Source organism: Leucopleurus acutus (genome assembly GCF_964270905.1).
Source record: "Leucopleurus acutus genome assembly, chromosome: 5".
Lineage (NCBI taxonomy): Eukaryota > Metazoa > Chordata > Mammalia > Artiodactyla > Delphinidae > Leucopleurus > Leucopleurus acutus.
Window position 1 is genome coordinate 8,057,745 of NC_139147.1, and position 15,065 is coordinate 8,072,809.

General features: G+C 42.1%; 1 protein-coding gene across 2 annotated transcripts in view; it reads left to right on the forward strand.

Annotated features, from left to right (window-relative positions):
* The first annotated feature begins 1,163 nt into the window (after positions 1–1,163).
* VPS26C (VPS26 endosomal protein sorting factor C) overlaps positions 1,164–15,065 on the forward strand; it is a 55,148-nt gene continuing 41,246 nt past the window's right edge. For both annotated transcript variants that reach the window (XR_014326236.1, XM_082840117.1), the window contains exon 1: positions 1,164–1,329. Coding sequence is in view for 1 of the 2 variants with exons in the window: in XM_082840117.1 (XP_082696243.1) it covers positions 1,273–1,329 (57 nt within the window). In the remaining variant the exon portion in view is untranslated. The remainder of the gene's footprint in view (positions 1,330–15,065) is intronic.

The following is a 15,065-nucleotide window of genomic DNA, read 5'->3' on the forward strand; positions in this document are numbered from 1 at the left end:
GGGAAACACCAATGTATCAACCTTCAAAAGCAATTGTAGCTATAGCACCATCACTGTTGTCCTGTAAAGTACCTTACATTCCCAAGAGAGAGGCACTCGTGATACTAATTCAGGATACCGTTTTACGGAAAAATTCTCATGTAATTCTAAAAGTAACGCACTTAAAAAAACAAATAGCAGAATCAAAGAATTTTAAATAAACAAAAAGTACTGTATTAAGTCAGCTACCAAAACAATGAAGATTTACCTCTCTGCTTATTAGAAAAGTTCTTGTTTAAAACATTGACAAGGGATTTTATTTCAACCAACGTAGTATGTTGCCTAGCACCGTACCGCTGCCCTGTCTGGAGGCAATCCTCCCACAAAGCAACGTACTCCTTGTGTGTAGTCAGCTCTTGCTGGGAAAAAAAAGATTAGGCAGGACCGTTTCTGCTTTTAGGTTTTCATTTCCATGCACTGTCAGGACCCAGGGCCTGCGAGCCGCGCCTCCCCACATTCTGCGCACCCCGTTCCAGGGCGCGCGCCGAGGGAGTACCCACAAGCCCCCGCGGCCCTGCTAGGCTGGGCGAGGTCACCCGCGCTCCCCGAGACCTTGGCCCCCGGCTCGGCGGCGGGGGCGGGACGGCCGAGCCGCCCGCCAATCCACGTTTTGCAGGCAGGGAGCGCGGGGCCTCGGAACGGGCAGGGAGAACTGCCTAGCCGAGGACGGACACAAGGCCTCCGTCTTCAGAGACCCCGGAAGAAAGCGAGAGAGGACGAGAGACGACAAGAGGAAGGGACTGGAAACGAAGGCAGCCCCCACTTATCACCGCCTTAAAGCCAACTCAACAGCGCAACGCCTCTTTACCCCGCACAGCCTGACGGGAGCCTCAGCCTCTAGGTACTGGCTGCGCCCGCAACGAGTCCCTGGCACCGCCCCCTGCCGCGGGGCACGCCGGGAGAGCCGAGTTTCCCCCTTCCTCTAGTAAACCGGCGAGACGAAGGGTATTTCCGGTGTTAACGACTATCTTTACGGAAGAGGTGGGGTTAATCCTGTCCCGCCCTTCCTGGCCGGCGGGGCGAAGACTGACAGTCTTCGGCAAGCGCTAAGGCCCGCCCCTGCACCGGAAGGAGGAAGGCGGGGGAGTCGAACAGGCGTCAGGCGCGGTGTCACGTGTCGCAACTGCTGGTGGAGAGAAGAAAAGGGCGGGACCCCGGACGGAGGGGTGGGGTGCTCTCCTTTCCCTTGGGTCACGCGCGGCAGGAAGTGGTTCCCGAAACGGAGTATTCGAGATGGGGACCGCCCTGGACATTAAGGTTAAAAGAGCGAACAAGGTTTATCACGCCGGGGTAAGTAGGGGTGGGTGTGCCTGCAGGTTCTGTTGTCTCCCAGGTCCCGCATACTTCTGGGTTTTCCTGGGCGGGGCAAGGCGCACCTCCAGGTAAGTCCCGGTCAGGTGCGGACCAGCCAGGTGCATCCCAGGTGCGTCTCGCTTGCGCGGCTGGCTGCTCTAAGAGCGGCCCCCGCCGGAGTCGCCGCCGGGGTTGGGGAGGCATGCAAGGCCGAGAGGCTGGCCCCAGGGCTGCAGCGCTAACCGTCGGGCGCCTTGAACATCCAGCTCGGCCTTGGGTCCCCGGGCTTGAGCTGTCGCCTAGAGCACTGAGGGGGGAGGAGCTTGATGACCAAACGCCCCGTTCCTCACTTCTAAGTTGAGTGCAAAGGTCTAAGGACAGAAAGGCAGAAATAAACTTGGAAGCAGAAATACGCACTTTAGGCCGTGCTCAGCTTTAACACCATACAAAAGTTATTCATTTCTCTGGTTTTGTTGTTCTAATAACATACAAAAGGAATAGCATATTAAAATGCAAGTCAGAAAAAATCTTAACTATGCCATTAACAAGTTTTGGGCCACTGGCTGCTTAATCTCTTAGGGCGTCAGTTTCCTTACTTGCCAAATGAGGATGCAAGGTTCCTCTACCTCTAAGTCGGGGAATCTCAACCCTTGCTGTACTTCAGAATCCATCACTCAGGGGAATTTAAAAATACGCTAACTGGGGTCTCACACCCAGAGACACCAGTGATTCTGATGTGCAGCCGGGGTTGAAATCACAACCAGCTCTCACACTCGGAAGAATAAAATTGAGAGTAGTGGTTGGTCACGTGAATGCAGGGAGGTCTCAAAAGGGCCGCTAAAGCCTTTCGGTGCAAGATATTTGCGGAAACCTAATATTTACAGATTCAATCGGTCATCTCCAGATTATTAATTACAGAGGGGAAAAGTTACCTTTATAGTGGAGGAATCTGCTAGTCACCATCCTAACCAAGACCAACAATGAATACCACCTTTCCATCACTGTCACCACTAATGAGATTGACATGTTCTGGCATAACAATAGAGGGTTCTGGCATGAAAAACTGAGAAGGATACAACTCACCTATGTAGCCTTCCTGCCAAAAGTGCTTAACTTCCCTCAGTTCATAAGGAAACAGGCATGTTCATATTGAGAAACATTCTGTACAGTAATTGGCCTGGATTCTTCAAATATGTTAGTGTCATTAAAAAGAATTTTTTTAGATTCAAGAGATGAAAGGGATTTGAAAACCAAATACAGTACCTAATTTTTGATAAATTTGAATATGGGCTATATGTTAAATACAAGTTTTGTTTTGGTGTTAATTTTCCCCAGTATGATATTCATATTTTGGTTATGTGAGAGAATACTCCACATACTGAAGTGCTTAGGAGTGAAGTGTCACAATAACTAAATTTTAAATGGTCCAGCCGTATTGTGTGTGTGCGCACATATGAGGAGAAAGAAAGCAAACGTGCCAAAATATTAACTGGTGACTCTAGTTGAAAGTTATACGGGTGTACTTTGTATTCTTTATTGAGATCTAATACCATAAAAATACACCTTTTCAGGTGTACAATTCAGTGGTTGTAATATATTCAGGGTTGTGCAACCATCACCACCATCTAATTTTAGAACATTTTTATCACCCCCCAAAGAAACCCTGTACCCATGAGTAGTCATTCCTCATTCCCTCTCCCTCTTAGCCCCTGGCAATCACAGATCTACTTTCTGTCTCAGTGGATTTGCCTAATTAGGACATTTCATGTATATGGGATCATACAGTGTGTGGCCTTTTGTGATTGGCTTCTTTCACTTAGCATAATGTGTTCAATGTTCATGCATGTTGGAGCATGTATCAGCTCCTCATTTGTTTTAATGGCTGAATTGTAATCTGTTGTATGGGTATGTCACATTTTATGTATCCATTCATCTGCTGATGGACATTTGGGTGGTTTTCACTTTTTGACTATCATGAATAATGCTACTATGAACATTCTAGTACAAGTTTGTGTGTGAACATATGTTTGCATTTCTCTTGGATATATACCTAGGAGTGGATTTGCTGGGTGATATGGTAACTCTATGTTTAGTGTTTTGAAGACCTACCAAACTGTTTTCCAAAGCACCTGCACAACTTCACACTCCACTAGCGGTGTGTGAGAGTTCCAATTTTTCCTCTACTTTGTATTCTCATAACTTTTTTGTAGCTTGGAAAATATCAAAATAAGAATTGGGGGAGGCAGTGACAGGCGATATGTACACTTAACTTTAATACTTACTATTTTCATTCAGAAGTTAGCAGGTTCCATTCAAAGATGTTATAGCAGCTGAGATGCTGAAACGTTTTCTGTGGTTTAAAATATGGTATCAATAATGAAAAGTACATTTGAAAAAGTTGAAGAGATGGAATCATCCATTTGACCCAGCTGGAAGTCTTAACGCAGCCAGGACCACTCCTTGTTGGTGGCAGGGCAGAAGCGGGTATTAGCTCTGCTCATCTGGTGCACATCCCTTCATGCCAGGACTAGGAACAGAATCTGCACCTGTTGGCTTATGACAGTGTTTCCCAGTCTTCACTTTTACCCTTAATGTATTTTACACTAAATGCATTTTAAAAGGAGACCTCATATGGCCATTGTGAAAGAAAACCCTGTGTAACTTCTCCTAAATAGAGGGTTGCTGTGTACAGTTGACTCTTAAACAATGCAAGGGTTAGAGGTGCCAACCCCACGTGGAGTCGAAAATCTATGTTTCACTTTTGACTCCCCCCAAACTTGACTACCAATAGCCTACTGCTGACCAGAAGCCTTACCAATAACATACACTGTTAACACGTATTTTGTGTGTTATATCTATGATATACTGTATGCTTACAATGAAGTAAGCTAGAGGAAAGGAAATGTTATTTAGAAAATTGTAAGGAAGAAAAAATAACATTTACAGAGCATTGTACTGTATTTGTCAATACCGTAGTTTGTCTCTTTACAAGGTGACTCGTCTGTCAGTACCTACATCAATATTGTCTTAAACAAAACACTGTAGATGCTATATGTATTACTAACACTAGACATCAAAAATCAAGAGATAATGTGAAAAATAAATTCACATTTATTTACAGGCATAACAGTTCATGCCCTGATAATAAATAAGCGACAGTATGATTGCTTTGTGGTAGCCTAGCCTATACACCGATGTCGCATTCGTGACATACCTAACTTTTTCTTAATTTTTTCCATGTTTCTAGGCTATATGGTTTTTCTTGTGAGTTTTTTTCAAATCGTCACAAATCTCAAAAACTTTTTCCAGTATATTTATTGAAAAAAATCCACTGTGAGCCCACACAGTTTAAACGCATGTTGTCCAAGGGTCAACTGTATATTTTTTAAAGCCCAAAAAAGTTATTAAATGAATAAATCTAATCACTGGACAAAAATATACACCTGGAAACACATGCTGTGACTCATGTGTTGGATGGACTCCGTCATCTGTGGTTAAGGATGGGTAGAGGAGGCAACCAGCACCGTCAGGGCTGCTCCCAGAGCTCCAGGGAGAAGGACCCTCCGAGGTCTCAGTGCCTGCAGACAGCGCGTGTCTCAAGCCCAGTTTGCACCATGGTTGTACAAGGGGGGTCCTGTCTTTCTCACCCTCTCCACTCTTGGCTGGTGGCAGGTGGGACTAATAAATACAAATTTCCAGTTTTCTCAGTACAGCTCAACAGCATTGGTAAAGATTCGGTTGCTATAAACCGGACTCATCCATGCGCCTGCCAGAACACAGCACCTGTAATTGTCCTGGTTTGCTCGAGGTGGCTGCCACCTGTGTTCTCTGGTTTTAAGTGCTTGTCATTCAAGTGAAAGATACTTGTCCATGTAACGACGGTCTTATGTTCCACCTGAGGGACTCGGGAAACACTGGTGTAGGGTTTTGTGAGCCTGGCAGCATCACTCCCATTTTACTAACGAGGAAACTGAGGCTTAGACAAGTTAAGGAATTTGCCTCAGATCACCCAGCTAATGACAGCCTGGATTCCAGTGCAGGTCATCAGATTGCAAAGTGTGTCCAGCCAACACTCTTATTACACCTCCTCCCTAAGAGCGCCCATTTCTGTGCAAAATGGAGGAGCTTTTTACGTAGGAATAGTAGTTATTAGTTTCCTAGGAGTGCTGTGAATAGCATTGTAATATTTCAGTTAAAAAGCTGCTGTGACGACTCCTCGGAACGTGTGCAGCCAAGTCTGTTCCTGTGCTTTTCGGTATCTTAGTTGTTGTGGAAGCATTTGAAAATGGTTTTGATTCTGTGGACACCAGAGAACCTAAGTTATTCTTGGGTTTAAAATTGTCATTTGGGTTTTTCCTAGAAAAAGACGCTCATTCAAAGTGGTGGTGTTTTTTTAAAAAATCACAGTTGAATAATTTTTTAAAATATAAACATAACATTTTACAGAAGGCTGGAAAGTGAAAAGTCAAGTTCTTCCTCTTTCTGACCCCTTTTTCTGTCCCTGGACGTATCCGCTGACAGTTTATGTACTATTCCAGACATTTCCTGTGAGTAATAGTTGCACGTGTTCGCAGACACGCACGCAGACATACACAAAACTTGTTCTTTTTGCTGAACGGTATATTCTTACCTTGGATACCTTTTCTTATACCACATCTTCATCAACTCATTCTTTTCAGACTGTTACTGAATCAAAACAGTTTTATTCAACCAGTGTCTGTGAATCTCCTTACAGGTCTGGAGAGAAGTAGATAAAGAGAAAACAAAAGGTGCTAACGTACTTGTGCTGGAATGGGTGCATCTCTGGTGTGTGAGGGAGCTCAGAGGAAGGTGTAGTCGTTTGGGGGTGGGGGAGGGCCCTTCTGGAGCTTCACTGAGGCAGTGAGGCTCCAGCCTACTTCTGAAAGCTGTGTGCGGGGCCGGGGTCTCCCTCCCCACCTGGCACTGTGTGTTTCCATCAGAAGGAACAGACAGTGCGAGCACAGTGGACAGGAGCTAGCAGACATTTGTGGGGCAGTGAGTCCAGTGAACGGCTTCTTTTACTCCATCTCCCCACCTTTCACTGCAGCTCATGTTCATCTCGTTTGACAGTGATTTGTTTTAATGCTTTTTTTTTTTTACATCTTTATTGGAGTATAATTGCTTTACAGTGTTGTGTTAGTTTCTGCTGTATAACAAAGTGAGTCAGCCATACATATGCATATATCCCCATATCCCCTTCTCTTGCATCTCCCTCCCACCCCCTATCCCACCACTCTAGGTGGCCACAAAGCACCGAGCTGATCTCCCTGTGCCATGGGGCTGCTTCCCACTAGCTATCCATTTTACATTTGGTAGTGTATGTATGTCAGTGCTACTTTCTTAGTTCGTACCAGCTTACCCTTCCCCCTCCCCGTGTCCTCAAGTCCACTGTCAACGTCTGCGTCTTTATTCCTGTCCTGCCCCTAGGTTCATCAGAACCATTTTCTTTTAGATTCCATATATATGTGTTAGCATACGGTGTTTGTTTTTCTCTTTCTGACTTACTTTACTCTGTATGACAATCTCTAGGTCTATCCAACTCGCTACAAATAACTCAATTTCATTTCTTTTTATGGCTGAGTAATATTCCATTGTATATATGTGCCACATCTTCTTTGTCCATTCATCTGTTGATGGACACTTAGGTTGCTTCCATGTCCTGGCTATTGTAAATAGAGCTACAATGAACATTGTGGTACATGACTCTTTTTTTATTATATAAATTTCTTTATTTATTTATTTTTGGCCGCATTGGTCTTCGTTGCCGCATGCGAGCTTTCTCTAGTTAAAGTGAGCGGAGGCTACTCTTCGTTGTGGTGTGCAGGCTTCTCATTGCGGTGGCTTCTCTTTTTGTGGAGCATGGGCTCTAGGCACGCAGGCTTCAGTAGTTGTGGCACGTGGGCTCAGTTGTTGTGGCACACGGGCTCTAGAGAGTAGGCTTAGTAGTTGTGGTGCACGGGCCTAGTTGCTCCGCGGCATGTGGGATCTTCCTGGACCAGGGCTCAAACCCGTGTCTCCTACATTAGCAGGCAGATTCTTAACCACTGTGCCACCAGGGAAGTCCTACATGACTCTTTTTGAATTATGGTTTTCCTCAGGGTATATGCCCATTAGTGGGATTGCTGGGTTGTATGGTAGTTCTATTTTTAGTTTTTTAGTTTTTTTTTGTGTGTGTGGTATGCGGGCCTCTCACTGTTGTGGCCTTTCCCGTTGCGGAGCACAGGCTCCGGACGTGCAGGCTCAGCGGTCATGGCTCACGGGCCCAGCCACTCCACAGCATGTGGGATCTTCCCGGACCGGGACACGAACCCGTGTCCCCTGCATTGGCAGGTGGACTCTCAACCACTGCGCCACCAGGGGAGCCCCTATTTTTAGTTTTTAAAGAAACCTCCATACTGTTCTCCATAGTGGATGTATCAATTTTCATTCCCACCAACAGTGCGAGAGGGTTCCCTTTTCTCCACACCCTCTCCAGCATTTATTGTTTGTAGATTTTTTGATGATTGCCATTCTAACTGGTGTGAGGTGATACCTCATCGTAGTTTTGATTTACATTTCTCTAATGATTAGTGATGTTGAGCATCCTTTCATGTGTTTGTTGGCAATCTGTATTTCTTCTTTGGAGAAATGTCTATTTAGGTCTTCTGCCCGTTTTTGGATTAGGTTTTTTGTTTTTTAGATATTGAGCTGCATGAGCTGCTTGTATATTTTGGAGCTTAATCCTTTGTCAGTTGCTTCATTTGCAAATATTTTCTCCCATTCTGAGGGTTGTCTTTTCATCTTTTTTATGGTTTCCTTTGCTATGCAAAAGCTTTTAAGTTTCATTAGGTCCCATTTGTTTATATTTGTTTTAATTTCCATTTCTCTAGTAGGTGGGTCAAAAAGGATCTTGCAGTGATTTATGTCATAGAGTGTTCTGCATATGTTTTCCTCTAAGAGTTTGATAGTGTCTGGCTTTACATTTAGGTCTTTAATCCATTTTGAGTTTATTTTGTGTATGGTGTTAGAAAGTGTTCTAATTTCATTCTTTTACATGTAGCTGTCCAGTTTTCCCAGCACCACTTATTGAAGAGGCTGTCTTTTCTGCATTGTATACACTTGCCTCCTTTATCAAAGATAAGGTGACCATCTGTGTATGGGTTTATCTCTGGGCTTTGTATCCTGTTCCATTGATCTATATTTCTGGTTTTGTGCCAGTACCATACTGTCTTGATTACTGTAGCTTTGTAGTGTAGTCTGAAGTACAGGAGCCTGATTCCTCCAGCTCCGTTTTTCTTTCTCAAGATTGTTTTGGCTCTTCGGGGTCTTTTGTATTTTCATACAAATTGTGAAAGTTTTTCTTCTAGTTCTGTGAAAGATGCCATTGATAGTTCGATAGGGATAGCATTGAATCTGTAGATTGCTTTAGGTAGTATAGTCATTTTCACAGTATTGATTCTTCCAATCCAAGAACGTAGTATATCTCTCCATCTGTTTGTATCATCTTTAATTTCTTTCATCAGTGTCTTAGTTCATCAATAGTTTTCTGCATACAGGTCTTCTGTCTCCTTAGGTAGGTTTATTCCTAGATATTTTATTCTTTTTTGTTGCAGTGGTAAATGGGAGTGTTTCCTTAATTTCTCTTTCAGATTTTTCATCAGTATATAGGAATGCAGGAGATTTCTGTGCATTGATTTTGTATCCTGCTACTCTACCAAATTCATTGATTAGCTCTAGTAGTTTTCTGGTAGCACCTTTAGGATTCTGTATGTATAGTATCATGTCATCTGCAAACAGTGACAGTTTTACTTCTTCTTTTCTGATTTGGATTCCTTTTATTTCTTATTCTTCTCTGATTGCTGTGGCTAAAACTTCCAAACCTATGTTGAATAATAGTGGTGAGAGTGGACAACCTTGTCTTGTTCCTGATCTTAGAGGGAGTGGTTTCAGTTTTTCACCACTGAGAATGATGCTGGCTGTGGGTTTGTCATATATGGCCTGTATTATGTTGAGATAGGTTCCCTCTATGCCTACTTTCTGGAGAGCTTTTATCATAAATGGGTGTTGAATTTTGTCAAAAGCTGTTCTGCATCTATTGAGATTATCCTATGGTTTTTATGCTTCAACTTGTTAATATGGTGTATCACATTGATTTGCATATATTGAAGAATCCTTGCATTCCTAGGATAAACCCCACTTGATTATGGTGTATGATCCTTTTAATGTGCTCTTGGATTCTGTTTGCTAGTATTTTGTTGAGGATTTTTGCATCTATGTTCATCAGTGATATTGGCCTGTAGTTTTCTTTTTTTGTGACATCTTTGTCTAGTTTTGGTATCAGGGTGATGGTCCTTCATAGAATGAGTTTGGGAGTGTTTCTCCCTCTGCTATATTTTGGAAGAGTTTGAGAAGGATAGGTGTTAGCTCTTCTCTAAATGTTTGATAGAATTTGCCTGTGAAGCCATCTGGTCCTGAGCTTTTGTTTGTTGGAAGAATTTTCATCACAGTTTCAATTTCATCACTTGTGATTGGTCTGTTTATATTTTCTGTTTCTTCCTGGTTCATCTTGGAAGGTTCTGCTTTACTAAGAATTTGTCCATTTCTTCCAGGTTGTCCATTTTATTGGTATATAGTTGCATGTACTAATCTTTCATGATCCTTTGTGTTTCTGCAGTGTCAGTTGTAACTTCTCCTTTTTCATTTCTAAGTCTGTTGATTTGAGTCTTCTCCCTTTTTCTTGGTGGGTCTGGCTAGTGGTTTATCAATTTTGTTTATCTTCTCAACGAACCAGCTTTTAGTTTTATTGATCTTTGCTATTGTTTCCTTCATTTCTTTTTCATTTATTTCTGATCTGATCTTTATGATTCCTTTCCTTCTGCTAACTTTGGGGTTTTTTTTTATTCTTCTTTCTCTAATTGCTTTAGGTGTAAGGTTAGGTTGTTTATTTGAGATTTTTCTCATTTCTTGAAGTAGGATTATATTGCTATAGACTTCCCTCTTAGAACTGCTTTTGCTGCATCCCACAGGTTTTGGGTTGTCGTGTTTTCATTGTCATTTGTTTGGAGGTATTTTTTGATTTCCTCTTTGATTTCTTCAGTGATCTCTTGGTTATTTAGTAGCGTATTGTTTAGCCTCCATGTGTTCGTATTTTTTACAGACTTTTTCCTGTAATTGATATCTAGTCTCATCATTTTGGTTGGAAAAGATACTTGATATGATTTCAGTTTTCTTAAATTTACCAAGGCTTGATTTGTGACCCAAGATATGATCTATCTTGGAGAATGTTCCATGAGCACTTGAAAGGAAAGTGTATTCTGTTGTTTTTGGATGGAATATCCTATAAATATCAATTAAGTCCATCTTGTTTAATGTATCATTTAAAGCTTGTGTTTCCTTAATTATTTTCATTTTGGAAGATCTGTCCATTGTTGAAAGTGGGGTCTTAAAGTCCCCTACTATGATTGTGTTACTGTCGATTTCCCCTTTTATGGCTGTTAGCATTTGCCTTATGTATTGAGGTGCTCCTATGTTGGGTGCGTAAGTATTTACAATTGTTATATCTTCTTCTTGGATTGATCCCTTGATCATAATGTAGCGTCCTTCTTTGTCTTTTGTAATAGTCTTTATTTTAAAGTCTATTTTGTCTGATATGAGAATTGCTACTCCAGCTTTCTTTTGATTTCCATTTGCATGGAATATCTTTTTCCATTCCCTCACTTTCAGTCTGTACGTGTCTCTAGGTCTGAAGTGGGTCTCTTGTAGACAGCATATGTACAGGTCTTGTTTTTGTATCCATTCAGCCAGTCTATGTCTTTTGGTTGGAGCATTTAATCCATTTACATTTAAGGTAATTCTTGATATGTATGTTCCTATTACCATTTTCTTAATTGTTTTGGGTTTGATTTTGTAGGTCTTTTCCTTCTCTTGTGTTTCCTGCCTAGAGAAGTTCCTTTAGCATTTGTTGTAAAGCTGGTTTGGTGGTGCTGACTTCTCTTAAGTTTTGCTTATCTATAAAGGTTTTAATTTCTCTATCGAATCTGAATGAGATCCTTGCTGGGTAGAGTAATCTTGGTTGTAGGTTTTCCCCTTTCATCACTTTAAATATGTCCTGCCACTCCCATCTTGGTTGCAGAGTTTATGATGAAAAATAAGCTGTTAACCTTATGGGGATTCCCTTGTATGTTGTTTGTTGCTTTTCCCTTGCTGCTTTTAATATTTTTCTTTGTATTTAATTTTTGATAGTTTGATTAATTTGTGTCTTGGCGTATTTCTCTTTGGGTTTATCCTGTATGGTACTCTCTGTGCTTCCTGGACTTGATTGACTATTTCCTTTCCCATGTTAGGGAAGTTTTCGACTATAATCTCTTCAAATATTTTCTCAGACCCTTTTTTTTCTCTTCTTTTTCTGGGACCCCTGTAATTCAAATGTTTTTGCATTTAATGTTGTCCAGAGGTCTCTGAGACTCTCCTCAAGTCTTTTCATTCTTTTTTCTTTATTCTGCTTCCTGGCAGTTATTTCCCCCATTTTACCTTCCAGCTCACTTATCCGTTCTTCTGCCTCGGCTATTCTGTTATTGATTCCTTCTAGAGTATTTTTAATTTCAGTAGTTGCATTGTTCATCACTGTTTGTTTGCGCTTTCTTTCTTCTAGATCCTTGTTAAATGTTTTTTGTATTTTCTCCATTCTGTTTCCAAGATTTTGGATCATCTTTACTATCTTTACTCTTTCTTTTTCAGGTAGGTTGCCTATTTTGTCTTCATTTATTTGGTCTTGAAGGTTTTTACCTTGCTCCTTCATCTGTAACATACTTTTGTCATTTCTTTTTTTTTTGATGGGTGGTGCTGTATTCTTGTCTTACTGGTTGTTTGGCCTGAGTCGTCCAGCACTGGAGTTTGCAGGCAGTTAGATAGAGCTGGGTCTTGGTGCTGAGATGAGGACTTCCAGGAGGCCTCACTCCAATTGATATTCTTTGGGGTCTGAGGTTCTCTGTTAGTCCAGTGGTTTGGACTCAGAGCTCCCACCACAGGAGCTCAGGCCTGACCTCCGGCCTGGGAACCAAGATCCTGCAAGCTTTGTGGAGTGGTTAAAAAAAAAGGAAGAAAGAAAGAAAAAAAAGTTAAAAAAAAAGAAAGAAAGAAAGAAAGAAAAAAAAAGTACGATATCAAAGAATAAAAAACAAAATAAAATTAGAAAGATAAAAAGTATATTAGGAAAAATAAAGCTATAATTGAAACAACTGCAAGAAGGTAAAATAAAACCACAGCAGAGAAAAGAAAAAAAGGTGGGTGGGGGGAACAAGCCAAAAGGAGAGATATATATAAGAGATATATATATATAACAAAGTATAAAGAATAAAATAAAATTAGAAAAATAAAAGATTTATTAGAAAGAATAAAAATATAAAAGAATCTACAACAGTGAATCAACAAGGTAAAACAGAACCCTGATCTAAATGAGGAAAAAAGAAAAGAAAGGAAAAAAAAAAAGCCTTGGCTATGGGGGCAAAGTTTAGGAGCCGGGAGTGGGGGTGGTGTGGAGCTTAGGCAGGGGCAGGGTTCAAGGTGGGACGGGGCCTAGGTCGGGGTGGGGGGTGACGTTCGAGCGTGGGACGGGGCCTCTGCTTAGGGCCTGCGCGGAAGGGGAGAGGCAGCCTGTGGGAAGCAAGGCCTCTGGAGTGTGGGCTTCCGGAGTTTGGAGGTGGGGCCCTGGTGGGTGTGTGTGGGTGGGGTTTAGGCCCCGCACGTTGGAGGTGGTCTCAGGGGGCCTCTGTGTGTAGGGGTGGGGCCCCGGGTAGGGGTGCAGGTGCGGGGCTCAGGTTCTGCCCGACAGGAGGGAGGCTCCCAGGGCAGAGGCTTAGGCCCGGGAGCCCAAGAGGCTCCCCAGTGCCTAAGTGGACGGGGAAAGCACTGGCTGCGTTCCCTTCCGTTTCTTCATGCCCCTCCCCCACTTGACAATTTTTTGTTTTTTTTTTTAAGTGACTTTGCTATATTCTCTTCCCAGAATATATATATTTTTTGCCTTAGGTTTACTCTGCTCTTCTCCTGTGTTGTTTGTTTGTTTGTTTGTTTGTTTTGGCCAAGCCTGGCAGCATGCAGAGTCTTAGTTCCCTGACCAGGGATCGAACGCATGCCCCTTGCAGTGGAAACACAGAGTCCTAACAACTGGACCACCAGGGAAGTCCCTGTTTTCGTTTTTTAACTTCATAAATTGGCTGTTTAGCTTACTAAATTGTAGCCATCTTTTTAAAATGCAGACACTTTTCTCTAAGTACAACTTTAGTTGCATCCCGTAAGTTTTTGTTTTTAATAGGTTGGTGAATTATTGTAAAGCAGACGCCCTTGAAACCCCACCCAGGTCCTGCAGGAAAGGAGTAGAGGACCAGGAGAGAGGGAGAGATTGGAAGAAGTCGAATCACTGCCTAGATGCTGGCAGAAGGCGCTGTTTCAAAAGATGGTGCTGTGGGGATGTGGGAAGACCCCAAAAGAAGCTCCACTGCCCTGTCCCTCAAGATTTGATTCATAGTATTTTTATGATTGTCAACTTAAATTTCTTCTAATTTCCATTATGATCTTTTTCTTTGACATGTGACTTGCTTAGAAGTGTGTGTTCTAATTTCTGTTATAAAAACTCTCACTAGAGGCTTATAGTAATTCCCAAGTTTAATATTTAAATTTTAGAGAAGTCCTTATGAGAAGAGTAACTTCAACCAGAAAGTGAGGTTGTGATGAAAAAGAATGCCAGGAAATTCCAGTGGTCAGAGAAAAGAAAGACTAACACGCGATTGTTTTCTGTGATTTAGTAGTGACCTATAATGGGTTACTAGCATACTTTATATATACCGCAGTCATCACACTGATTAACTTCTGTTGTAATTAATTTGTTCTCTGAGTCGGCCTAACTAAAATAATTTGTTTATATTTGTATTCCTAGGCCTTTCAGTACCTGCCACTTGGTAAGTGCTCAGAAACTTTATTAAATGATAGTTGAAGCCTTAAAACATAGACTTTAAGCAAAGTTCATGAGACTGATAGTTTTATGAATGCATTGATCAGAAAAGGAAAACTATTGTCTTATAAGTATAGTCAGATTTTGCTTTGTAATTATAAATAATATTCTAGACATAAATTCTAGACAGATGCTGGTAAGATTCTTATTTTGATGTATCCCCACAGCTACACATGACCCCCCCCCCCATTATTTGTATTTGCTTTAGGGTGGTCATTCTTTTTTTAAAAAATAAATTTATTTATTTATTTTTGGCTGTGTTGGGTCTTCATTGCTGCACGTGGGCTTTCCCTAGTTGCGGTGAGTGGTGGCTACTCTTCGTGGCAGTGCACGGGCGTCTCATTGCAGTGGCTTCTCTTGTTGCGGGGCATGGGCTTTAGGCGTGCAGGCTTCAGTAGTTGTGGCACACGGGCTCAGTAGTTGTGGCTCATGGGCTCTAGAGCACAGGCTCAGCAGTTGTGGCGCATGGGCTTAGTTGCTCCATGGCATGTGCGATCTTCCTGGACCAGGGCTCGAACCCGAGTCCACTGCATTGGCAGGCAGATTCTTAACGACTGCACCACCAGGGAAGTCCCTAAGATGGTCATTCATAAGAGAATGGTTCAAATAAATGTGGGAACAGGGACTTCAGACTTCCTGTATATATGGTTATGTTCTAACTCAGAAATAGAAAATTGTCCAGAATTTGATTCCCCAGAGTCTTTGTCACAATTTGCACAGCTCAGAG